This window comes from Mercenaria mercenaria, chromosome 18 (genome assembly GCF_021730395.1).
Source record: "Mercenaria mercenaria strain notata chromosome 18, MADL_Memer_1, whole genome shotgun sequence".
NCBI lineage: Eukaryota > Metazoa > Mollusca > Bivalvia > Venerida > Veneridae > Mercenaria > Mercenaria mercenaria.
Genome location: NC_069378.1, coordinates 21681841 through 21708453, shown reverse-complemented (window position 1 = coordinate 21708453; position 26613 = coordinate 21681841). Strand labels below are relative to the sequence as shown.

General features: G+C 33.1%; 3 protein-coding genes across 3 annotated transcripts in view; all 3 read left to right on the top strand.

Annotated features, from left to right (window-relative positions):
• The window catches only part of LOC128546241 (receptor-type tyrosine-protein phosphatase kappa-like), a 185572-nt gene that overhangs the window by 139053 nt on the left and 19906 nt on the right, over window positions 1–26613 (top strand). The gene's annotated exons all lie outside the window — the stretch shown is intronic.
• Window positions 4428–8589, top strand: LOC123539062 (multiple epidermal growth factor-like domains protein 10). Its single transcript, XM_053530463.1, has 4 exons — window positions 4428–5344; window positions 6623–6776; window positions 7677–7846; window positions 8440–8589. The coding sequence occupies exons 1-4, from the start codon at window positions 4780–4782 to the stop codon at window positions 8463–8465; spliced, it is 915 nt and encodes a 304-aa protein (XP_053386438.1). The 5' UTR covers window positions 4428–4779; the 3' UTR covers window positions 8466–8589.
• On the top strand, window positions 20658–26608 carry LOC128550500 (protein draper-like). Its single transcript, XM_053529701.1, has 5 exons — window positions 20658–20776; window positions 21066–21145; window positions 21547–22608; window positions 24346–24523; window positions 26533–26608. The coding sequence occupies exons 2-5, from the start codon at window positions 21082–21084 to the stop codon at window positions 26606–26608; spliced, it is 1380 nt and encodes a 459-aa protein (XP_053385676.1). The 5' UTR covers window positions 20658–20776; window positions 21066–21081.

Sequence of the window (26613 nt, the reverse complement as noted above, 5' to 3'; positions counted from 1 at the left end):
TTTGCGCTATTAAACAACGAAAATGACCCTAAAATTTGCTCAAAATTAGACTTTTACTATTGACTGCAATGAAAAACAAGTGTGGTAGATAAAAAGGTTCAAAGGGTAAGTGAATTAATAAACTTACAATTTCTACAGTTATATTATCATTTAGGAGAAAGATTTAAACAACTTTTGCCGCCGAAGCAAATTCGATATCTTAAACCATTTAAAAGATATAACAAATACATTGAATTTATCCTCCTTTATATAATGTGTCAAGAAAACGATAATACCGATTATTGGAAAAATTGTAAGTTCGATATAAACAAACTGTTCACGAGAATGTTCTTCTCATTGATATGTCAATGGAATATGCTTAGGAAGTCGCAATAATGGATGTAGTTATGTAAAATGTTCTGGAAAATGTGCAAATACATGCGTAATATGCAAATATACGCATGTCATGCCACAATAGTAATGTCGCTTGTTATCCGGCATGTAAAACATCAAAAGATAAACAAACGTATAGATTAAATTATACGACAGAAGCCACAGGACTTGTATAAATGGATGCATAAACGGATATACTGGAGAGAATTATGACGAAATGTTGCAAGCGAAATAACAGGAAAGACAGAACGTACATGTAAAGTACGTATTAATTACATATATATCGAATAATGTCACAATATTTGCGTCTGTGCCATTCCATTAATTAGATCTTTTTTTTGTGTTAAAAGTGCATAAACACAGAATGATACAGCAGATAAGAAAGAGTTTGAAAATAAACTGCTTATTTTAAAGCAAGAAAACTAATATTTCTTAAGCGATAAACTCAACAATTTGTACCTTTATTATAACAAAGTACCTATTTAATATTTTATATGCAATGATCATTATTGAGCACAATGCAAAGCAAAATGGTAACATGCAAGAAAATGTATGTCACACTTCCAAGAATAACAACGCAATCCGATGTCGGAGCAATATCTAGAACATAATAAATACATTTTTATCGACTTCTTTTCGGGTGTTGGAACGTCTTTCAATTTTGCATACAAACTTAGGCGAAGATGAAATATGACTCTTAGGACAACGAATTTTTCAAAAGTTCAAAACATGAAATTTTCGATATCACGCTATATTTCGTGGTCAGCGATTGGTTTGTGGTATGAAAAGTCCAGTGACTCGGGACCAAGATCATGTCTGATAACAAAACGTCCAAGACGTTACTAAACAGTGTTCCCTTATGTGTTCGTTTCATTATCGTTGTCTCTATGTGATAATTTGTCTGTGTATGCTTGTATATATGTATATAAGACCTCTCTTTCCTCACGCTGTATACATAATACATAATATATGAATGAATATGTATATGATAGTATATAACAGTTCCTAATGTTAATTTGGTACTGATATTTAGAACATGTTCTTACAACTGATGCTTTACATTTGTAACTATTTGTAAATATATATTTAAGTTTGCATGTATGCTCAGGGACCTATGGTCCAATGCATAAATTGATAAACTCTATGTTTATCATGCACACATTACATTTAGGTGGTTGTAGTTTAACGGAGCTGCGTTCATGGAACGTGACTTTTCTTGTTCTATGTTTATCCATCTTTTGTAGTGAAATATGTTGAAGATATTATGTAGATGCGACATTTTAGGTGCAGAATCAATTCTAAAGCTTTTCATATCAATTGCAATAATGTAACTCGAAAACGCTGATTTGTCTAAATACTTTTCGCTTGAAAAAATGCTTAGTAACTCATCCCATTCGATACGAATTTGAAAAACGCATGAGTAGCCATATTTTCAAATTTAGAATCAATACTAGTACTTCAAAGTGCCCGTTATTACAACATGGGAGTCACAGCCTATCTTTGTAATTGCAGCAGTACCTGCAGAGTCATTTATTTAAAGTTATCATTGTTGCTTGCAATGTATCAAAATAGACAATGTTCGTCTATTATGTGCTCAAGTTTATTTCAGTAAAGTTGAAATATGACATCAATTCCGTGAGAACAATTTATATCGCGACTTTGACAGGATAATTTTTTGTCCTTACATTCTTTTGATATTCCTGTCGGTTGTAATACAATTGGTGCCCATATACGGTTATGCATTCGTAATAGCACCAAACCTGCAGAAGTTGTTTTCAGCTGGAGAAAATATAAAACCAAATTCTTTAAATAACAATTAAAATAAGAGAATCATTTATTTTAAACTTTCAGTTAAAAGCTTAATAAGCATTTATCTTTCTTTTCTGACATGCATGCGCTATTTTAGGACATAGTTAGTTTGACATCCTAAGACCAGGTAATGATATCCCATGAAATATGTCATAAAATAAAATATAAGCTTAAAAGAATTGAGAATGTAATGAATGCAAACTAAATATCCATTTTCAGACAAGCCATCTCCAAATGTATCTATGTCATGGCAAGAGAATAAATATAACCAGCAAAGCGAACCTTCTTATTGACAACACTGTCCAACCCAATTTCAGTTTATTGAAATGACACGGAATTGATATAAAAAGATGAACATTCCCACTAGTACATTGTGGCTTATTAGTTTCATTTACAGAATGTCACCAAAAATGTATACATTGTGATCAAAGGAAAAATCAAAGGAATTACTAGGCGTAAATTTAAATCTGTAAAATGTGATAGGAATAATTAAGTAAATACGTATAAAATTGATGGCAGCTTTCATTTCAGAATGCCGAAATAAATGGTTACGACAGGGCATTAATAACGAAATGTTAATTTGTATCTTAAATCGATCAGTTTTACATGACACTTGTAGTTAAATCTGTCAGTTATTCAATTACCAATATATCCACTAACTAATTTGAAAATTTGAAAACTGACTAGACAAGGATATTGCTCAGTACTGGAAATATTCTACAAAATGAAACACTACTTTGGATGCCTGTATTTTTATTACCATTCGCTGTTTATCGGTCTGTGTATGACGCTTTTCCACATTCATTTAGCATCATTTGCTCTACACGGTGATGGGTAGCTGCAACAAAGTGATCTTAAATACGGATTTTGTAATTATTAGAATATTTTAGGGTCCCAATGCCAGCTCTGCCTGAAATACCTTCTCCACAATGAACTTACAGTTAACTAGTATGCTTTATTTTAATATTAACATAAATGATAAGCATTAATTCAGAAACTATTCAGTAAATGCAGGTATAACGTCTCTCAACTAGTCGGAAAAAAGAAACATAAACTGTTTCTAAATAACGAATCAATACAAGTAAAAGTATTAAGCGAGTGGGTGTCAGGTAATGTTCTAAAAATAGAACTATTTACCCTAGTAATTCAGGCGTACAATCGAAACGCTTGTATGCTATTCATATACCAAAAGGAAGTCTTAAATAATAAAGGCTAACGTTATGTGAATGCTTCTTAGTTCAATAATCGTGGCGTTTACAAAAGGCTTTCAAGGCTTTCTGATTCCTTCTGAGTTTATCATGGTTTTAAATACAATAATCTGGATGTAGCACAGGTATAAATATGATGTTGTTATTAGATAAACAAACTTTATTTTACAGTTACTTTAAATCGTTAATGTAATTTAGGTCAAACCATCTTGCTCACTGAAAGAGGTAGATTTAAAATTTAAACTGCACGAATGTTTATGTCTGTTGGTAATGTTATATAATAATGAAATGGTTTACTTAGTAGTTACATGTATATAGTAAAGAAGATGTTGACAAAGTCCATTAAGTTATATGTTGTAGAGAATTGCACCCGCCTTAAGTAAAGTTACTGTGATATTATTTTTGACACTGTTCACAGATGCTGTACTGACTGGTGAGTTAAAATTTACTACAAATGTCAATTTATTGCTTGTTTTGAGTTTATAAACCAGCGATGAGATTCAAAGGACAAAAGACAAACACTTGTAAAACATGTTGGACATGCTCAAGAGTTTAAATAAAATAATGATTCATACAACTGTCTAATATAATTTTAGCAATTTTTTATAAATTTAGATTATGCTGTAGATAAATATTGATTAAAGGAAAATATTCAATGTGTAATTTGATAAAGTGCGAAAAACAAATAATAAAATAGCATGTTTTATCTTCAGTGATATAAATGATAAACTCATAAGTTACGACAGAAATTCAAACCATACCCATATACATGTATACGTTGAATTGTTACACTTTATGAATGTCATTAAGTTCTTCATTTTAAAAACACTCAAATCTATCTTTAGAATGTTCAGCTGGTTGCAATTCCTGTTCCGGTTCAACATGCTTGAAATGTGAATCGTCATATTTTTATCCAATGGCTTTTGTTCTCCATGCCCATTAGACTGCACTATTTGTAACGGATATCATGACTGTACTTCGTGCAAAGCAGGTAAATGGGGTTCAGACAACCAGTGCCAGTTTCTGTAACAACAATTGCCATAACGAAGAATGCCAATATGACACTGACTATTGTATTCTGTGTAAGCCTGGACTATACGGCCCACAATGCCGACAAGATTGTAGTGACTGTGAGGGTGGTTTTTGTGATTTACGTAAATGCAGGCACGGATGTAAACCTGGGTATTATGAGTACAAGACACAGTCACAGGCACTCTGTCAAAAATGTCCGTCAGATTGTAGATATTGTAATGATGTAAGCACGTGTCGCGTTTGCAATGACGGTTTTCATTTGTTTCAATATCATTCAAATGGAAAAGATTTTGTCCACTGTCTTAGTTGTTCGTTAGGATTAAACTGTTCAAGTTACTGTGTTATTCAAAACTGCAGTATGTGCAGAGTTCAAAATGACGCTTTGGTATGCACAGACTGTCCTGACGGATATACATTTAATGGTAGTATATGCATACCGAATACAACAGGCTGTTCTCAAGAATGTTCTTCTTATTGTGATGACGATGGAATATGTTTAGGAAGTTGTAATGCTGGATGGACGGGTGAAAGATGTTCTGACCAGTGTTCAGATAAATGTATGACATGTGACAAAAGTAATAGGGACATTTGTCAACAGTGTAAAGGTGATTTTTACACTGTAAATTGTAATACGACTTGCAATCCGTCATGTATCACAGAAGTAGGCAAACAAACGTGTAGACTAAATGATGGATATTGTTTGAACGGATGTGAACACAATTTCTGGGGTCCTGTTTGTGATCAGTCTTGTTCTAGCGGTTGTATTGATAGCAGTTTATCACCAATATGCGAAAGAAGCAGCGGGGCATGTAGACATGGATGTAACGACGGATACAATGGAGACAAATGTGATAAAATTGCTGCTACAAGCAAAGCAACTGTGAAACCTGAAAATACAAACAAATCAACTTTGAAATCTGAAGGTAATTATTATATTATAAACAAACGAAAATACAATTTATTTGAAAACAATAATTCATGTCGGTTGAAATCCTACTCTTAAAAGTGATGTATAATTCAACAGACGCTATACTGATAACACAGTATAATATTCTTATACCTTACAGAATGTATATCAAATCTGGAGAATGTTTGATACAGATATCAACACAACATTTCTTAACTATATATTTAATGATTCCTTCCAGAAAATTTATTAATACTGGAAGCTGTTCTGCATAGGTATCAATAAACTTAGCCTACAGTTCTTCCTATCGCATAGTGCGGCAACTTTCCTTTGATTTTACAGTATGCTAAACATGGTAACACACATTGTTACTACAAAATCTGTGCTGATATTTTACAAAACTGTTACGATATATATCAACACGGAGTCTCATTAGAAAGAAACTGTTGTGATATATATCAGCACAGTAAAACTGTTCCGATATATAGCGCAACACTTTTTCTCTTACCGTAGACAGGTCCTGTCGTGGGAATATATTTTTTTCCTTTCAAAGAAAAGATGATTTTAGCTCAGATTTACAGTTCACAGAGAAAGAAGTATCACAAACACCTACATTTATAAAGTAAAAGAATAAATAAACTAGAATGTTTAAAAGACTCGCTAGTTATTGCCAAATTCAGAAATACACGAAATATATGAAATTCTAAGTTTTCTCAAATGTTTCTTTTCCTTTGTTTTATTCTTTACAAACAAAACAATCAGTTTTACAATATGTTTGGCCAATGAAATGCAAAGATTTAAAACCAGTGCAGAAATCTGTTGGATACTTTTATCTGGGGAACATATTTTCTCGTGTTTCAGTCAGCGAAGCGCAGAAAGGGAATCAAAAGTGTAAAAATAATAATAAACAAATTTAAATGAAAATAATATATAAATTTTAATGATAAAACTATGCAATAAAACAGTTATAATATGTAATGCTCGTGTTACGAGGATATATCAGAGCTAGGGGTACATATAGGTATTTATCTCTGCACATATCTGTCTCGGCCTACCGGCCTCGACGTTATGTGCAGATACAAATACCCTCAATGTACCTCTAACTCTGATATATCCTGGTAACACACTCTCACACATACTATAACTATTACGTAACTACTTTGAAGAAGATATTAAGGCTCACTGTGTTGTATGTCTCAATATCATACAATTATTTTTCTTTTATTTTCTTTTGAAAATACAAATTATCGTAAGAAATGAGAAAAATGTTTTAAAAGCAACATTTATATCACAGCAGTACCAACAAAGCAAACACAAATATCTTCACAGTATGACTGTAAAGAAAATGGTGACTGCAAAAGGAGTTTCATTGGAGGCTTTTTCTCGGGAATTGGAGTGTCTATAGCTATTGTAGCTGCTACAGTTGCATTATACAAACTAAGGCGACGGTAAAGTATAGATATTTTGAAATCGAAATACAGAACAAGACATATTTAAAAATTCTAATACCATGCTTTTACCTATCCACAGCCAACTTGTAAGAAATACGCCACATTTGAAGCCATTATAAATTTTTGTTTTTATTTGTTCAACCTGTGAAACACGTTCATATAATTGTAAACGTTATTAGAAATATAAGAATAAAATATTGCTTTTGATGGAACTCTGAGATTCATGATTTCAGTTATTTCGTTTAGTCAGGACCGTTTCTCTGGAAATTCTTTTTCAGTTTATGCATTTTTGAGTAATCTTACAAAAGTATGTTTACAAATTGTTTTGAATAAACGTTTGTGACATTAATATATTCATATGATATTTCATTTGTCCCATTTTTTTAAGTATGTCGCACGTTACGCAAATGTTTTCTTTCAAATTAGCACATAATTCGAACAAATATGTTCCATAAACAATGGTCCTGGTAGATTCTTATGATTATTGTGATAAATACGTGCACTGTAGTAAAACAAATGGCACATACTATGTCACCATTTTAGTGGGGGCCAAAATCAGCCATATCCTAAGTACCTCTTTTCAGTGATCGATATTGTATATACTTTTCATGCAAATTGTTTATGAAAATGTCATAAAATTTAATTTAATTGTTCCATTTGCATATTTTACATTCGTACTTACTGCATATTAGTACGTTTCTTTCAATAAGTTTCTTACTTGACAGTTTTCTCATTACTGATATTTGATGATATTTGCTTTCTTTGAATTCAAACATGGAACATATTTATATAAGATTAGATTTTATCTATCTTAATATAAACATGTTATACTTCATAAAAATTCTTCTTTCAGCAGATTTCAAATCAAAAGGTGATAGTTTATCCTATTTACTACAGGTATATTACAAAGAAGTTAAAGTCACGTCAGGATTCAAACAAGACTTTTGAGATGCCCACATATTATAATGAGGATGTTGGTCAAACAAATGGAACACAAGAAGCGGCTAACGAAACCAATAACTATGAGAGACTCGGCAATACCAGGAACACGGATAATGTTTACAATGGTATAAAAGCTTTATGAAAATCTTCTACCAATAAATGGTTGTAAGAAATATTGCAATTGTCGTGAACGTAAAATATATCAGTGTTCTGAGTCTTTACAATTTTATCATTTAAAACAAACCATGCAAAAAGGTGCCATTTTGCTTGACAAACTAATATTACGCCATAAATATAGTACTGGCTTTTGACAGATACACAGAAAAATGTTTGTATCAGGACACATTTCCACTACTTAAAGTTACTGTTTCAAGATGAATTCACTGCATATAGTAATGCCGATAACAAAACACATTTAACTGGAAGACTGAATATTGTCTGATAAGACTAAAACGTTTTCAAAGAACATTTGGTACAATGGAGCATATCATAATAATCGTAATGAAAAAAAAGAGGATAAAAATGATTATAATGATAAAACGTTGATAATAACAAAAACAACAACAATAATAATAATAATAATTACTATAAATTGTGTCGGTTGTTTGAAGACTTTCACTCATATAAAGTCATTGAAAATCATCCCGTGACTAAAACAAATTGAAATAATGGAAAAGTTTTCAACAATATTGAAGTTAATACTGACGTTTATTTTCAGACTTAGAAACGAGAACAGTGCAGTAAATAGCCTGGTTCTGCAACGTGTGAATCAGAAACTGTACGACAACATTACGTGAATGTGAGGAAGCTAACCAGTAGGTTGCGTAAGATCGAGGATATACAAAAGTGCCCGCTCGTGTCTAAACTAATACCCGTGGGGGGGGGGGGGCACATTGACCTTCCTCCACCATCAAAAGCTTGAAAGTCGCCATATGACCTATAATTGTGTTGGTGTGGCCTTAAACCCAGCTAAAATATTGGCAAAATACCAAGTTTCGGAAAAGAAAAGTTGTTCAACGTGTACTCTTCCACTTTTCCATTTTTTCTATATTATTTCATTTATGTTATCATTATGCGTAATAAAATATTCAATATTTTAAACATTTTTATGCACCGTTATATATTATACCATATATTGTTAGGATGAGTTTACATTAAATAAGACAGAAACCCAGCTTCCACATGTATATAATGAATTTCAAAGCTCTACATATTTTTGAACTTGAGTTTAGTCTGTTTCATATCACCTATTTGAAATCATATGTCAATACGTGACATTTACTGTGAAGAAAATTGCTCTAGGTCTTTCTTTTGTAAAAAGTAAATGATAAGTTTCTCTGTAAGATATATTTAAGGAATGCAATCATTCTCCTGACAATGAAAGTACTGTGAACTTTGGAAAAGATTTCAACATTTGCCAATATAGTAAGCAATTTCATGAAATTTCTCACTTCGGATTACCTGTAGCTGCCTTTATTAGGGTAATACGAAATTTCCATATAAATAGCATGTCATATTTTACTTCGAAATTACATGAAAGAACCACTTATTCACATATGTTTGAAGTATCAAACAACAGAAATATTACCACAGGACATTGAGTCTAAGGAAATACTGGTAGAATATACCGAACAACAATTCTAACTCCACACCTTTTTTGTTGTTTTTATTTTTGCCAAATTTTGACAGATTTGAATGAAATTTGTATACAATGTTTAATGATTATTTTTTTAACAATAAAACAAAACAACGATGATAGACTTAAGTAAACTCATAACTGATAACGTTGATAAAATTTAGGCCAATTTTGAAAATGGATCATCTGGGGCAAAAAACTAGGTCACTAGGTCAAATCAAAGAAAAACTTTGTGTATGCGATAGAGGCTGTATTTTTAATTGATCTTCATGAAATTTGGTCAGAATGATTGCCTTGATAAAGTTTAGGCCAAGTTCGAAAATGGGTTATCTCGGGGTTAAAAACTAGGTCACTAGGTCAAATCAAAGAAAAACATTGTGTATGCAATAGAGACTGTATTTTTCAATTGATTTTCATGAAGTTTAGTCAGAATGATTGTCTTGATGAAATCTAGGTCGACTTTGAATATGGGTAATCTGGGGTCAAAAATAGGTCACTAGGTCAAATCAAAGAAAATCCTTGTGTATGCGATAGAAGCTGTATTTTTTCATTGATCTTCATGAAATTTGGTCGGAATGATTGCCTTGATAAAATCTAGGTCAAATTTCGAATATGGGCTATCTGGGATCTAAAACTAGGTCACTAGGTCAAATCAAGGAAAAACCTTGTGTATGCGATAGAAGCTGTATTTTTCAATTGATCTTCATAAAATTATGTCAGAATGATTACCTTGATGAAATCTAGGTCGACTTTGAATATGGGTTATCTGTAGTCAAAACCTAGGTCACTAGGTAAAATCAAATAAAAGCCTTGTGGATGCGATAGAGACTGTATTTTTCAATTTGTCTTCATAAAATTTGTTCAGAATGATTGCCTTGATAAGATCTAGGTCGAGTTCGAATATGGGTCATCTGGGGTCTAAAAGTAGGTCACTAGGTCAAATCAAAGAAAACCTTGTGTATGCGATAGAGACTGTATTTTTCAACCGACCTTCATGAAATTTGGTCAGAATGATTGCATTGATTGAGTAAAGGTCAAGTTTGAATATGGGTCATCTGGGATCAAAAACTAGGTCACTAAGTCATGTCTAAGAAAATACTTGTTTAAACTCAAGAGACCACATTTTTGGTCTAATCTTAATGAAAATTGGCCAGAATATTTGTTTCCATGAAATCACTAGGTCAAACATGTTTACACCGTTATGGTGTGTTTCTCAGGTGAGCGACCTAGAGCCATCTTGGCCCTCTTTTTTCATGATTCTGCCAACCTGGTATAAGTAAGTCACATAAAGAAATCACATTAAAACCGTGTTAAATAATATATGTCTAGCATGAATCTGTTTCATGAAAAGCATCTAATTAATATTTGGTAAGTTTTCTTTTCAGTCATTTGTTAGTTTGGTGTAAAGAGATTTAGAGCTTATTACACATGTTAAACAAACTGTTTTCATCTAATTATTTGTTATCCGCTATACGTTATTTCATATAGAAGACTTTTTGGGTTGTTTTGTTTATTATGTTAATGGAACCTACAGCTTAGTCCGAACATAATAAGCATTTCTGTTCTTCTTTGTTTTCGTTTCTCATTTCATATTTTACAGTGTTTTAGGTAGTACACATATGATTCCGCAGGCTTAAAACTATTAGTTCCTCTACACAATTATTTTCCGAATTTCATTTTTATCAGACCTTCCAAATTATTCCTGATCACAACAGAAGATGTATCTTTAAAGGAAAATTTAACTATTCTACACTACTGTTTCATACAAACGACTCGTCTTTAGATTTAAAATAATTTGTTTCTAAAATATCTTTCCAATGTGTATATTCATCATATAATTATGTATTATAAATACAAATATCAAGGTGATCTTTTTGTGATACTTGATGCCTGACTGACTACCGCTAGAGAAGCTCGTATTCATATTAGTTTTTCTCAAATATAAAGTTATTTGGCCGTCGGTAATGAATATGGCAAACGGCTTATGTAGATGACGCTGCTGTTATTTAAAACGTTGGTGTTGTGTTGTCACATTTGTAGCTTAAACAGTATACTTTCAGTGGCGCTAAGCCTCGTGTACCTAAATTCAAGCAATGTTAAGTAATCCTTTGTCTGTCTTTTTGAGTTGCAGTAATGTGAGTTTGTTAAAAATACGCCGTAATTTGTGTGTGACATGAATTACAGCTTGAACTATTAGATATTTAAAATAATAATCACTAAAGTAACACCAAAAGGCTTGCCATACTTTATAGTATTCCTTTCAATTCAGCGCTAGGGGCGTGAATGGTACTGCATGTTTCATGCGGCCGTAAAAAGCCCCCTCGTTCTTAGTCTCAATGAGTTCTTTCAGAGTTCATTCAGTGTTCATTTTCGTTCTGCTGAAGGCGTGTTAGGGGTATGAGGCTTTTGTACATACAATTACTTCTCATGAGCAGAAACACGCCGTGTTTGCTATTATTTTGCATGGATGTGAGATATGCTTCCAAATGATCTTATGAGTTTATATACAAAGGATATTCTTGCTGATGTTTATACACACACAGAAATAGTCACTATAAATTTATAAGACATTTTACTCTGCTTAAGTGTTATATAGATAATGTTAAATGCTGTGAACTAAAAATATTTCTTAAAGTCGTTAGGGCAGGTAAAATGTTCTCTAATACTTTTTTGCAACAATTTATTGATAAGCACTGTGAAAGCTCCCAATGCTGTTGATTAAACTAGACTTACGGGATTGCATATAAAATACATTTATGAAAAAGTGTGAAGTGGGCCCCTCGAGTAATTACTGCTTTGTACATCGCATCGAAATCCTTATGTGAAAAATTTTGGTAATTATGTTTTACTGACTGATTAACTTGAAAGTTATTAAAGACCCACCAAAACCTAATAGCCTACTTTTTACTCACACATAATCGTTGTGAAAATTATTCCAGTTCTACTGATATAATACAGCTATACTAAAAAAATGGCAGGTGGACAATTGATGCCCTCACGGAATTAATGTATTTAATCTATCAAATTTTTTTTCAGGGAAGTTTTTAGAAAAAAAAAATAAGTAACTATCTTATACAGTAGAAACAAAGTGTGGTTTAAGCTCAACTTATTACATCACAGACTGTGCATAATGCTCATTCATTTGAATTATAAAATTAAGCTCTTGAATTATAAAATAAAGCTCTTAACTTGTGTACGATGTCATACTTAATGTCATATCTTTATGTAACATAACTAAAATGAATTGCTCATAAAGATCTAAACGTGTTGTACGGCTACGTTCATAAGTAAGTACGACACCTTCACTTATAATAGACTTGCGGACTGTTGTTTACTAAATCTACCGTTTGGAAATGGAATCATTTTTACATAATGACTTTGTATTAGAAGTATAATATCTCATGTTACAATATGGGGTAAAATATATTATATTTTATCGAAGATTCATATATATAAACTGTTTGTAATATGTTCTTATAGCAACAAATGCGAATTGTGATAGAATATAGTTTTCTGCAGAATATCTGTATTTACGATTGTACTTGATTCATTAACTTTAAACGTTTGAACTGAATTAAATTGTAACTTGTTTAACATTGCTCTGTAAAATGCGGAGGCGTATATTTGCAAAGCTGAACAAAACATATTTCATGAATTGATAAGATTAACATTTTGTCAAACAAACATTTTTTTCATTCAAACTATATTGGACTAAGTTGAAAGCTGTAAAATCTTTTTCTGGCTATGTGGAAGTATTTAATGCTAAAAAGTGCAGCCGCGTGTTCATGTATGAAATTGCTTTTCCGACCTAATTAGACAAGTTACCATTAAACAGTTAACACTCCAATTCTACTAGCGTACAGCATCTTAAAAATCGTTCTGCCGTCGTCGTAAGTTGACATCTATGAATGCTTGGCAACACTGGCCGATTATTTGAACCCTCAAGAATGGATTTGGCGTGTCCATGTGGTAATCCGTTCCGCTTATGACTTTGGGCCGTTCAGTGTTACGGACGCTATAATCAGTTTTTAATGCATAACTGTTAATTATCCATACTTTAATTCCTGATGACTTGTTGTGAAGTGGCACCAACTTGTTTTTGTTTGTTAGATATTGACATATGTACATTACAGTAACACATTCTGAAATTTACAAAGTTAATGTCCTTTTGTAGAACGGGGATAAACAAGCTTACAATGTATATCTGTGAAAATATATGAAAACTGTTTCTTTTCTTTAAACAATCGTAAAATAATTTCAAATGAACATTATTATCGATATAATACTGATTTACATGTATAAGTCAATTATTATTTACATGACGTAAAATGAAGACTTATACGTACATTTGTATGTCTAGCTACATTTGTAGGCGTTCTAAAACTTAGTTACTTTCAAAATTCGGTCCGATAAATTTGTTGTTCACCTTTATCGAAACATACTTCCCCCTACATTTCCTATCATGAAGTTAATCATTACTTCTGTCAGTTATCAGAATCCGAGTCACACGAAGCAGCTGAGACGTTGCGATGGGATTGTTCTACCGTTGACGTCAGTAGGATGTGTGGTTACGAATGACGGACAATTTGTAAATAGATTATCAGACTTTCAGGCTGGCTGTGATCTGCATTTTCATAATACAAACTATAAAAAGAGATCACTTGGAAACATTGAACGAACCAAGCAAATTAATAGCAGAGTCGGTTTCTTTTACTACTTAGCCGGTGCTCGAGAGGTGCTGCACACTTTTAATAACATACTGAATCTAATATCATTTCTTTTGGTTGATTTTCACGCTTCCAAACGCTTATCGTAATGTTTTTTATGATATTTCATTTAATTTAAATTAAAAAAAAATCTTAGGAATGAAAACAATCACATGTTTATTTGCAGAAAGAAAATCAAATGCAAATTTTAGTTCTGTTAAAGTAGCAAGTATTTAACCACATCAGAGAAAATCCAAAGAATATACATTTGTAGTATAGAAAGATTCGTTTTGCTGAGTATATGTATCTGATGTAAAATGCACACATCTTAAGTTTTCTTACCATGTACATCCACATATTAAATTACATATTTTAGAATGTATTTGTTTTGTTTTACTGATCTACTAAGTATTCGGTTTAAGTTGCTTTAGCTATGAATCGACATACTAAGAAACATTGTAATGGTTCAGTAATATGCCATTTTTCATTTCTATCAATTGCATGCATACGCACGACTTTGTTCCATGTGTTTGAATTAACGTGTTTTTAAGGTCGCAATCAGCACAAGTTCCATGTGACTCTATGAACAAATTGCCTTGGATTCAAAGGTGATACATCCATACCAAATACCAACATCTATTCTGGAGAATGCTCTACTTATTGGTATGACAGTGAATATGTTTAGGTAGCTCTGTTGGATGGACTAGTAACTTCTTTCTGAGAAATGTGCTAATAACATAACATAATGTGCTTTATAGAATATAATAGAGACCAATTATTGAAATTGGAAAACATACCCGGAAGGTTTTCACGACCGGACAAAGAAACATTGAAAATTCTAAAGGATTATGATATTTTGATATACAGATCTGCCAGAGGTTGTCATAATCAACTTACACGTAATTGGGATATCAATCAATGGATCAATCTGGGCAATATTAGAACATTACATGAGGCACTTACAACTGTAACATCAACATACAGATCAAAGCATAAACAAAAATTCAACAAAGAAGTGCTGGAATCTAGAAGGACAATGAATATATCCCACATAAAATATGAATCTCAAACAATAGTTAAAGGCCAGAAAAATATAAAAATGTGTTGCATAAACAAAAGATCATTGAAAACCAAGACGACATCCTTCTGTGACGTTATACTCTCGAATGATCTAGATCTTATTGTTGTGACAGAGACATGATTAGACACCTTCATCGATAAAGCATGTCTAGGTGAATTGTTACCTGATGGGTAAAAAATCAAGCATGTGCCACGCCCTTGTAGTAAGCGGGGAGGTGGGGTGGCCCTGATTTATAGATCGGTGAAAGATGTAAAAATAGTCTCTTCAACTAGTGATAATACATTTTCAACATTAGAAACAATCAGAACTCAGAACATATTGAGTGTAATGTAAGTATCAACAACAACAAATTGCTCATGGACGTTATGATTTTCTGGATACCGATTGGCCAGATTTCTTACCAAAATATGCCGCAGTTGACAAGAATATCATTATAACTGGCGATCTGAATTTTCATTTAGACATTCTTTCTGATCGTGACACCATCAGATTTAACAGTGTGTTACAATATTGTGGCATGTATCAACATGTGAAAGGGCCCAACCACGTCCCCGGTCATACCCTAGACGTGGTCATCACCAGAGACATGGATAAAACAGTATCGGCAATAGTAGTGACTTATCCTGGATTATCAGATAGCTCTGGAAAAATAGCCAAGGACCACTTCGCAGTAATGTTTAATGCACTTGCCGCGAAAACCCTTCCGGTAAAGAAAACTATGACATACAGGACACTCCGTTCGATGTCTCATCATACAATAGTGAACTTTCAGCTTTAATTGACAATCATGCGCCTTTGTGTTCAAATACCATCACATTAAGACCATCTTGTCCCTGGTTCACGAAGGAGCTCCACGATGCCAAACAGTTAAAGCGTAAACTAGAACGTAAATGGCAGACTTCAAGACTCACCGTTGACCACTTAATGTATAGAAATCAATGCGCAATCGTTAACAAAATGTTAAAAAAAAGGCAAGAATTTATTATTACTCAGAGAAAGTAGAATCAAGTGAACGAGACCAAAAAGTTTGTTCAAAATAACGAAACATTTATTGAACGGTCCGAGCGAAGTTGCACTTCCATCAAGCAAGAGCCCAGAAGTACTAGCACAGGAGTTCAGCGATTTCTCCATCGATAAAATAGAAACAATCAGATCTAGAATCAGAGTGAATCAGTAACTCCAGAAGACGGACGCATAGAACTATGTGATACTGCGCGTTTGGCTAGTTTCAGTCCAGCAACAGAGTAACAGGTGAAAAAGCTAATAAGTCATGTGAATTAGACCCTCTTCCTGCATGGCTCTTGAAATCGTGTATAAACGAACTTCTCCCAATATTGATGAAAATTGTTAACATCTCTCTACAAAGTGCAATCGTGCCAAAATCATTTAAAACATCACGAATAAGACCATTGTTAAAAATGCCAAGTCTTGACCAGGACACACTCAAGAATCACAGATATGTTTCCAATCTGCCATACCTCTCAAAAATCCTCGAAAAAGTGGTAAACAGAAGAATTGGGGAACATTTGTCAAACAACCAATTACATGAAATAAACCAGTCAGCGTACAGAAAATTTCATTCAACTGAAACTGCATTGATAAAAGTTCAGAACGACATTCTCGAATCCCTAGACAAAGGTGACGTCACAGTACTTGTGATGTTGGATCTGTCGGCTGCATTCGACACCATTGAACATAACACCCTTCTTCATAGACTCGAATTTAACTTTGGATTCGCTGATAAACCTCTTCAATGGGTGGCATCATATCTAACAGACCGCTACCAAACAGCATGTATCGATGACAAACTCTCTGAACCGGTCCTTATGAAATTCAGTGTTCCTCACGGATCTGTTCTAGGTCCAAATTTCTACACGATGTACACTAAACCAGTCGGGTCCATCTGTAGAAACCACGATCTAAACCACCATTTTTATGCAGATGACTCCCAACTCTATCTATCGTTTAAACCAGTTGGCCAAGCATCAAAGGCAGCCACAATCACGCGAGTTGAACAATGCCTAAAAGAGATCATCTCATGGATAAATTCAAACATGTTAAAATTGAATGCAGACAAAACTGAAGTAATTCTTTTTTCGAGTCAAAAACACTCCAACCATATTGAAAATCTAGAACTGAAAGTTGGCGACTCGAGCATAAGACCATCAAAAACTGTTTGAAACCTTGGTGCTACGCCTGATTCGAATATGCACATGGACCATAATGTTAATTCGGTTACTCGAACATGCTATGGCCAAATAGGACAAATTGGTCACATTCGACCATATTTGACAACTGATGCTACCAAAATCCTTATAAACTCGCTTGTGACCTCACGATTAAATTACTGCAATGCTCTGTTGTATGGCGTGCCAAAATCAACAACGAGCAAACTGCAACATGTTCAAAACACAACTGCCCGTCTTATTACGAAAACAACCCGTTTTGAACATATAACACCAATCCTTAAAGATCTTCACTGGCTTTAAATACAAGATAGAATCAAATACAAAATTCTCATTCAAACATTCAAGGCCTTGCATGGACAGTCGCCGGTGTATATGAGAGACTTACTGGAGGTTTACGTGCCAACTAGAAATCTGAGATTAGCAAGTGCAGCAACAACCTTGTGCCACAAAAAAGTCGACTGGTTTCCTACGGTGATAGAAGTTTCAGAGTTGCCGCCGCAAAACTATGAAATTCTCTCCCTGCCAATCTCAGAAAAAAATCATCACTAAATTCATTCAAAAGAGCTCTGAAAAGACACCTTTTCAAAATTTTCTACAACACATAGATACCAACTGTGACCGTTTCTACCCATAATAAATATGCTGTGCTTATTTTTGTGATACAGAACTACGGCAAGTCATACAGATCGCTTTACTGTACAATTCATCATATAATTAGCTCAATTGGCAATTCATCCTTTATTTCATCATGTCACATTTTAAGGGTTATTTTCATTCTATGTGTGTATTCTGCAAGACTTGAGTTTCACTTGAAGTTGTTTTTATGATTGTATATGTCATGTTTTTGTGAGTTTCCTACATGTCTGTGATATGTCACATGTTTAATTGTAAAGCGCCATTGAACGTATATATGAAAAGGGCGCTCAACAAATCTAGTATAATAATAATAATAATAATAATAATAATAATAATAATAACAATAATAAATGTTTAGGCATGCAAATGAGGTAGTAGCAAAGTATATTAGTACACAGACAGTTGAAACCTCGTGTATAATACCTCATGTTAAAAGTGCAAGATCACGAAACTTGTGATGTTGTTGGTCGATTTAATATGATAAAGAATTCTGTGATCCGTTTAGTAACCGGACTTGCTCTGAGGGTTGTGTTGATATTAGTATACATGAGTTAGTCTTCAAGTAAATTACTAGTCTATAAAGTTGTAATGCAGATTCCACGAATGGATAGCATCTGTACTTAAATACTTGCTTTAATAATTTCAATAGATGGGAGTAATGAGGTCGATTCTAAACAAAGAATTTGTTGTATATGCGGACGGCATGAATTGCTTTTATACTGCATCAAACTCAATGTGATTTAGTTGTGGTAATCGCAAATTAGCGAACTACTGGTTATTGAAATGATATCGAACGATGAAGTTCGCGGTATTGTGGAAAGTAAATTATCGGGTAGATGTAGGGTTGCATTTATTAGTTATGTTATATAATATACGTTTCAAGTCAGCAATAATCTACTATTATACCTGAAAGAAGTCATACGAATGGTTTAATTCAACGGGTTTAGATAAGATATTTAATAAAATGTTTTGTTTGTTTTGGGTTTAACGCCGTTTTTCAACAGTATTTCAGTCATGTAACGGTGTTCCTGGATTCTGTACAAGTACAAACCTGTTCTCCGCAAGTAACTGCCAACTTTCCCACATGGATCAGAGGTGGAGGACTAAGGATTTCAGACACAATGCCGTTTATCAAATAGTCACGGAGAACATACGCCCAGCCCGAGGATCGAACTCACGACCCCGCGATCCGTAGACCGTCGCTCTACCTACGGGCGGGTCTAATAAAATGCATCGGTGTTTACATTGAGCAGGTCAATTTTGACATCTTGCAATTACTGGACATCTGAAATATTACTATAAAATTAGAATAAACGTATATGTAATAGCTGATTTTCGGATGCTTTAATATTTTTCCTGCAAGCTTGCTTTCTCGTTAAATATGAAGGTCTTTAGATGGCCATAATGTTTCAGTAATGGACGTTAGCCATTACTATAGAAGAAGAAGACAAAAATGCTAAAGGTGAAAACGGAACAGAAGAATATTTTTTATTCTTCTGCAAAATTATTTAAAGTAACAGGATGCAAAATAATAGATCTACTATGTTCATTGTCATGGAAATATCAGACCGATCTTATGTATTTAAAGTTTTATAAAAAGTGGTTTAAGCATATCAATTAAAAATAAATAGACGTTTAATGAAAAGAGTTAAATGGTTCCTCAAAACAGCAAACATCTGTATGATCTTCATAACATTTACTTTTGTTTTTCCTTTCAATTCGATCACTGTTAAGAAAATTGCGGAAAAATAACAAACTTATAAGACTGAAAACACGATGATTACTTTTGGTTGGAGGCAATTTATGAAAAGTTAGATTTTTTACAACAAATGAAACATTAAAATGTAAGTGGTATCATACAATTTTATAAAGTAAGACGGTTAGAAAGTGACCTGGTACCTGATCTAATGAGTCTCACAACCAGTGACGTTTCCATGGGAACAATAGGAAAATATAAAAGTCGTGTAAAAAGAACTAATGTTTATCGTATGAGTATTCAAAATGGCTTTTAAATTACAGGATCATCACGAAGCCCTGATTGATTCTCGCACATTGTTTTGCATTTTTAATTGTACTGGTGGTCTGTTCATTAATGTGATGGATCAACAATTCAAGAAACAAAGAATACCAATTAAAAATCCTTTCTACTTATTATATCTATATCGAAATATTCTACAAATGAAACAATGTTTCGGATGCCTTTGTTTATCACCATTTGCTGATTATCGGTCTGTTTACTACACATTTCCGCATTCTTCTATTTTCTTTGCATTGTAGTGTGAGTGAGGGATAGAAACAGTATGATCTGTGGTTAGGGGTCTTTGAGTGCTAGAAGATTTCTAGGTTTCGATTTTTTGCTCTGACTGACCTATTTGTATACATTCAAGATGTTGCTTTCAATATATTTTTTAATTAAGATAAATGACTTACAAATCTTCTCTATATGGTAAATCAGAAACAATTCAAAAAGTGCTCATGTTAAGCCCGCAACTTGTTGAAGAAAGAAATCAAACTCATAACCTGTTTAAATTTAAAGAGTTTTATTATTAAGCGATAAATGTATAGCATAATACTTTAACCAGTAGGCGTCGGGTATTTTTCTTAAAATAGAAATATTTATCCCACTCATTCAAGCGTTCCCATTACCGCAACCATTTATTACATTTATATGTTATAGGTATTCTAAAGGGAAGTTTAAAATGTGTTCTCAAGTGTACTGAAAGCTTGTTAGTATTATAATATTGCTGTAGTTTAAAATATAGAAGCTTTATCATGGTTTTAGATACAATACCCTGGAATTAGCGCAGGTAAGAATATAATATTGATGTTATATGAAAAATATTTTTATTTATAATGTATTTTAAATCGTAAATATCATTTAGGTAAATTTATCTTGCTCACTGAACATTTCATTGAAGTTGAGAGTACTTTTTATTCTCATTTCAAAAATTGAAATTGAAACTGCATGAATACGTATGGGTACTGGTATCTTTTATATATAAATGACATTATGCACAGCTTTCACTTAGTAGTTACATAGTTACATGAATACAGTTTGGCAGATGTTGACAAAGCCCAATATTTTGCATATTTTAGAGTAAAACATTGGAGAATGACACGAGGGTTACGTACAATAGTATTACTTTTGACACTTTTCACGGATGCTGTACTAACTGGTGAGTCGACATTTGCTAAAACTTATTTCAAGTGTATAAACCACAGAGAGTGAAACGCATGAAAAATGATGCAAAATGGTTGGAAATTGTCATGAAGTGCATTCAATCTCTCGGATAAGAATACTACTTATGAATATTATCTATACAAAGGTTATATATATTTTTTGTAAATGTTTCTACAATATGCTATAGATTAAAATTAATTACTTGATAACATTAATCTAACAGAGTCTTATACTAAAATGCTTAAACCAATAATGAAATAGCATTTGACATCTTTATTGATAGTTTTGTTAAACAAATTCGTACTGTACTGTTTATTAGCAGTGACAGAAGTTCAGACAATATAAATACATATTGATTGGTTATAATTATGAATACCATTAATGTATACATTTCAGAATGTTCAGTAGGCTGCACTTCCTGTTCCGGTTCAACATGCTTGAAATGTGAATCTTCATATTTTTTACCCGTCAATGTCTGTATTCCTTGTCCTGAAGACTGCACCAGTTGTAACGAATTTTCTAATTGTACTTCATGCAAACCAGGTAAATGGGGTTCAGTCAACCAATGCCAGTTCACCTGCGTAGATAAATGTTATAATAGGGAATGCGAGTATGACACTGGCTATTGCATTCAGTGTAAATCTGGGCTGTACGGCCCACGATGTCAATTTAATTGTAGTGTTTGTAAGGGTGATCTTTGTGATTTTCGTGGATGCACGCATGGATGTAAACAAGGATATTATGAATCTGATTTAAAGTGTGAGACATGTCCGACTGATTGTAGATACTGTAATGATGCAAGAACATGTCAGATTTGTAATGACGGTTTTCATTTGTATCAATTTCATTCAAATTTAAAAATTTTTGTTCACTGTATTAGTTGCTCATTAGGATCAAACTGTTCAAGTTACTGTGCTATTCAAAACTGCAATAACTGCAAGATCCTTGATGGCGATTTGAAGTGCACAGATTGTTCTGAAGGATATAGATTTAATGGCAAAATATGCATACCAAATACAACAAGCTGTTCTCAAGGATGTTCTTCTCATTGTGATGACAATGGAATATGCGTAGGAAGTTGTAATGCTGGATGGACGGGTGAAAGATGTTCTGGAAAGTGTTCTGATAAATGTTTGACATGCGATAAAAGTAATGGACACATTTGTCATCAGTGTAAAGGTGACTTTTTCACTGTTAGCTGTAATGTGGCTTGCAATCCGTCATGTATAACAGAAGAAGGCAAACAAACGTGTAGACTAAATGATGGATATTGTTTGAATGGATGTGAACGTAATTTCTGGGGTCCTGATTGTGACCAACCTTGTTCAAACGGTTGCAATAATAGCATTCTAATGTGCGAGAGAAGTAACGGGACATGTAAACATGGATGTAAGGACGGATATAGCGGAGACAAATGCGATACTACTGTTACAAGCCGAACAACTGTGAAATCTGAAGGTATTAAAAATATTGCCTTAACAATTTTGTGACACCAGTTGACATCAGTCTCTTAAAGTTTTGGTGGTGCTAAAACCACAAAAGTATCCTTCATAATCATAATATAAAAATACAACCACATATCTTGACTTTTAAAAAAACTATGCAATTAATATCAAACATGTGTTCACGTATTTCATAATTACGTTATTTACTTGTTTTCATGTTTTTAAAGTATGTCAGGCATCGTTTGAGTCATATATTGTTCCTCTTTTAAGAATTGTAAATATATCGCGTTCGTAACCGGATTTCTAAGTTTACCTGTTTTTGGTTGAAGAAATCATCTTTAAAGATTTTAATAATTAATAATTAAAGCCACTATAAAGGTCCAGAATAAGATTCACATTCTCCCCAATTACACGCCAAATGTTTTTAAACACATATGTCGATAGTTTAAATACCGTATAAGTACTTATTTCTGCGGGCTTAAAATTCTGCGATTTTTTCAAAAATGAGGTGGTATTAATTTCTGCGTACTTTATTTCTGCGGTGTCTTCCTTCTCACGTTGATTGGATTCATTTCTGCGGTTCTGTATTCACCGATTGTTTCATTAATTTCAAATAGACAGGTACTTATTTTGTTGTTATTTTGACAGTTATGCTGGCTTTCGGATTGAAAATAAAAGTTGACGAATACTAATGTGACATCGTCATCATCACATAATGTTGAGTGTTAAATAAAAACACACGAAAAAAATAAATACAGTCATGCCAAGCAGACAAGAAAATGCTTTTGCAAACATTCTCATCTCTGCATTGTAACGGTATGATATTTTTGTTAATCACGCCTTTTTCAAGTCCCATACAAATAATGGCAAATATGACCGTCACCAGACGGATCGGTTAACAATAGACACAAAGGATACAATGGATTGTGTTTATCACATAATTTAAGAAAACTGAAACTGACAGTTGACTGCTCAATAGTGAACGAAAATCACAACAAATTTGATGGTTTTATTATGATTATTCAACAGCAAAACAATAACAAAACAGTTCTATTATATTACCGTTACTACTATATTTTTTAAACTTGCTTCGTCGGCCTTCGGCTACATGTGGTGTGGGACAAAGCCGATAACGCTATCGGACATTGTCTTATACTTAACCGGATTATAATGGCGGCTTGTATCATCGTAACGGCATGTCAGGACAACATTTTCTGCGGATTTTAAATCTGCGGTCTTGTTGTCTTCCGCAGAAAACGCAGAAATAAAGTTCCCGCAGAAAAAAAGTACTTATACGGTAATCAGTGCACGAAAGTTTAATTTGAAGCATCTTAAATATGGATATACTAATGTCAAATAATTCAGTCTGATGTTTATTTCAAAACTTACCTTCCTCACAAAGGATTTTCTATTAACAAAATGATGTTCTTTTATTTTCATCAATATAACAGCTAATCCTGCAATCACATGAGGTTTGTCTATAGTTAAATCTCCAATAAAATATGTGAACAATCTGTGTCGTAGGTCATTAAAATTTAAAACAAAACACTGTTACATTTACTTGTCCACAAAAAAGACAAAAGTTAAGATTTCGTTGCTTCTTTGAAACGTATTATAATTTAGTGTAAATTATCGACCATGTTCATTTGTCTAAATTGACATCTATATTTAATAAAACAAGAACCTGATTGTCTAAGAAATACTTTCACACACCACAGTTGTGGCTTAAAGCATCGATACATTATAACAGGCACTTCGCAGCCCAGTTCAACCAGTTCCGTCACAGACACTACGGGAGAGCCTAATGATGGGGAGCATAAATCACAGAAAGACAATAAAGATATAATCATTATAGGTTCTGCAGCAGGCGGAGGTGTCCTTGTGTTGATACTGATTATCGGTATTATCGTTTGTCTCGTGAAAAGAAGGTAAACATTATTTTCCATTTGTTTTACCTGCCAATACATTTTCTGTTCAAATTACAGGCTTACTTAAGTTTATACAACATCTGCTCATTCTATGCTTTCTGAATGCGTTTCATTCTAGTCTATCAACTTGATGTACTACTAGTTTCTTCTACTTTCATTATATAGTTCCTTTGCATTTATACAAACTAATGTATCATCATTAACTACGTGTATTCTGAATCTATATCAACCAAGTCGGTCTGTCAGACGGATGACTCTAAATATATAACTTACACTTTTCATTACTCTTGAAACACGAGGTTCTGTCTAAAACATATTCTCATAAATCTTACGACAGTCTACCTACTGAAACATGAAACCAATCATTGTACTATGCACGGTGGTGTGTAACCTAGCGAGGCACAACTTTGTTTACTTCCTGTTCTGAAAAAAATGCTAATTTTATAGTTTTACAAGTATTTTACACAGTATTTTACACAGACTTTTATCTTTTTTATAATCAAAGAAACGGTTTAATTGTGTACAGACATTTAGTTGAATACATATGTCCATATAAACTGATATCTACCTGGTAACCAGCACCCCACCCACTTCGGTTCACGATGGGGAGACGCTATTAGACAATATCAGATCATTATCCATTAAGAAGAGGTTTACCCAGTCAATAAATAGTTTCAACTTATATGGCGTTTACGCTGCATATTGTGCAAACTCAATATATATTATTCATAGTGTTTTCAACAATAACCAGGACCAGACATTGGAAGGTATCATACCACTAAATTTATCAAGTGTTCTCTGGAACAATCAGTGAAGCTAAAATGGATGTTTTTGGACTTCTGTTGATATTATTCTTAGCTGCTAATAGAATTGCAAATTGTATAAGCCATTGTGATTTGATAAGTGTGTTTTACTGTGATGAAGAGACCAGGAATGTGATTACAGCTTACAGTCTATGATAATTTTGTTACAAGCTATCAACATGTTCAGAAGAAACAGAAAAATACATAATAAAAAAAAAATATGCTTATAATTCAAAAAGTAGCAATACCGTTCTTGTTTATTTGTTGTTATGTGGTGATATACATCCGTGCCCTGGTCCCATGGCTAGTGACCCAGAAGAATCTACAAATAATTTCCGTTGTTTTGAAAAGCGGGGACTTCATTTTATTCATCTAAACATCAGGAGCCTCCTCCCAAAAAAATGACGAATTAGTATTTTAGCCAGAAACTGTCGAGCAGCCTGCATATGTGTAACAGAATCATGGCTTGATGAAACTATTTTTGACTCAGAAATACATATTAATAATTAAATTCTCAAAAGAAAAGATAGAAACAGACAAGGAGGTGGTATATATGTGTACATCAGAAGTGATTTGGCATTTAATTCACTGGATGATATTTTTCATGATGAACTTGAAACTCTTTGGATTGAGATACTTTTGCCTAAAACTAAACCTTTTATATACGGTTGTCTCTACAGACCCCCACAAACAGTCTAACTTTTATGATATTTTAGAAAATGTGTGCTCATCAAATTCTTGTTTTATTGAGAAAGAATGTATACTTTTAGGTGATTTTAACACGGATGTTACAAAGGATTCAAAATGTGTTTTATTAAAATCTCTAAAGTCTTTTATTAACATGTTCAGTTTTACACAGGTTATAAAAGATTTTACCAGAATAGGCAATCAGTCTTCATCTATTATTGATTTAATTCTGGTTACAGATAAAGAGAAAATCTCTCAATCTGGTGTTCTTCATATTGGTATAAGTGACCATTCACTTATATACTGTACAAGAAAAATCACTAAAGATTTTACAAACAAACACAATACTGTCAAAGTGAGATCCTTCCTCCACTATGAAAAGAGGCCATAAGACTTAAAAGTGTACAACCAATAAGAAAAAAAATATGATTTGATATTGTATTCTGTATTAGCCAAATAATCTTACCCATTAATCTATAACTAAGCTTGCGAATCTCTGCTTCTAAATATACATTTCAGACGAAAGCCCTCTGGTGATGAGTCTCTGCAGAATGGGATGGTCATGTCTGATGAAAAAGGTCTGTATAATCATTGATATTG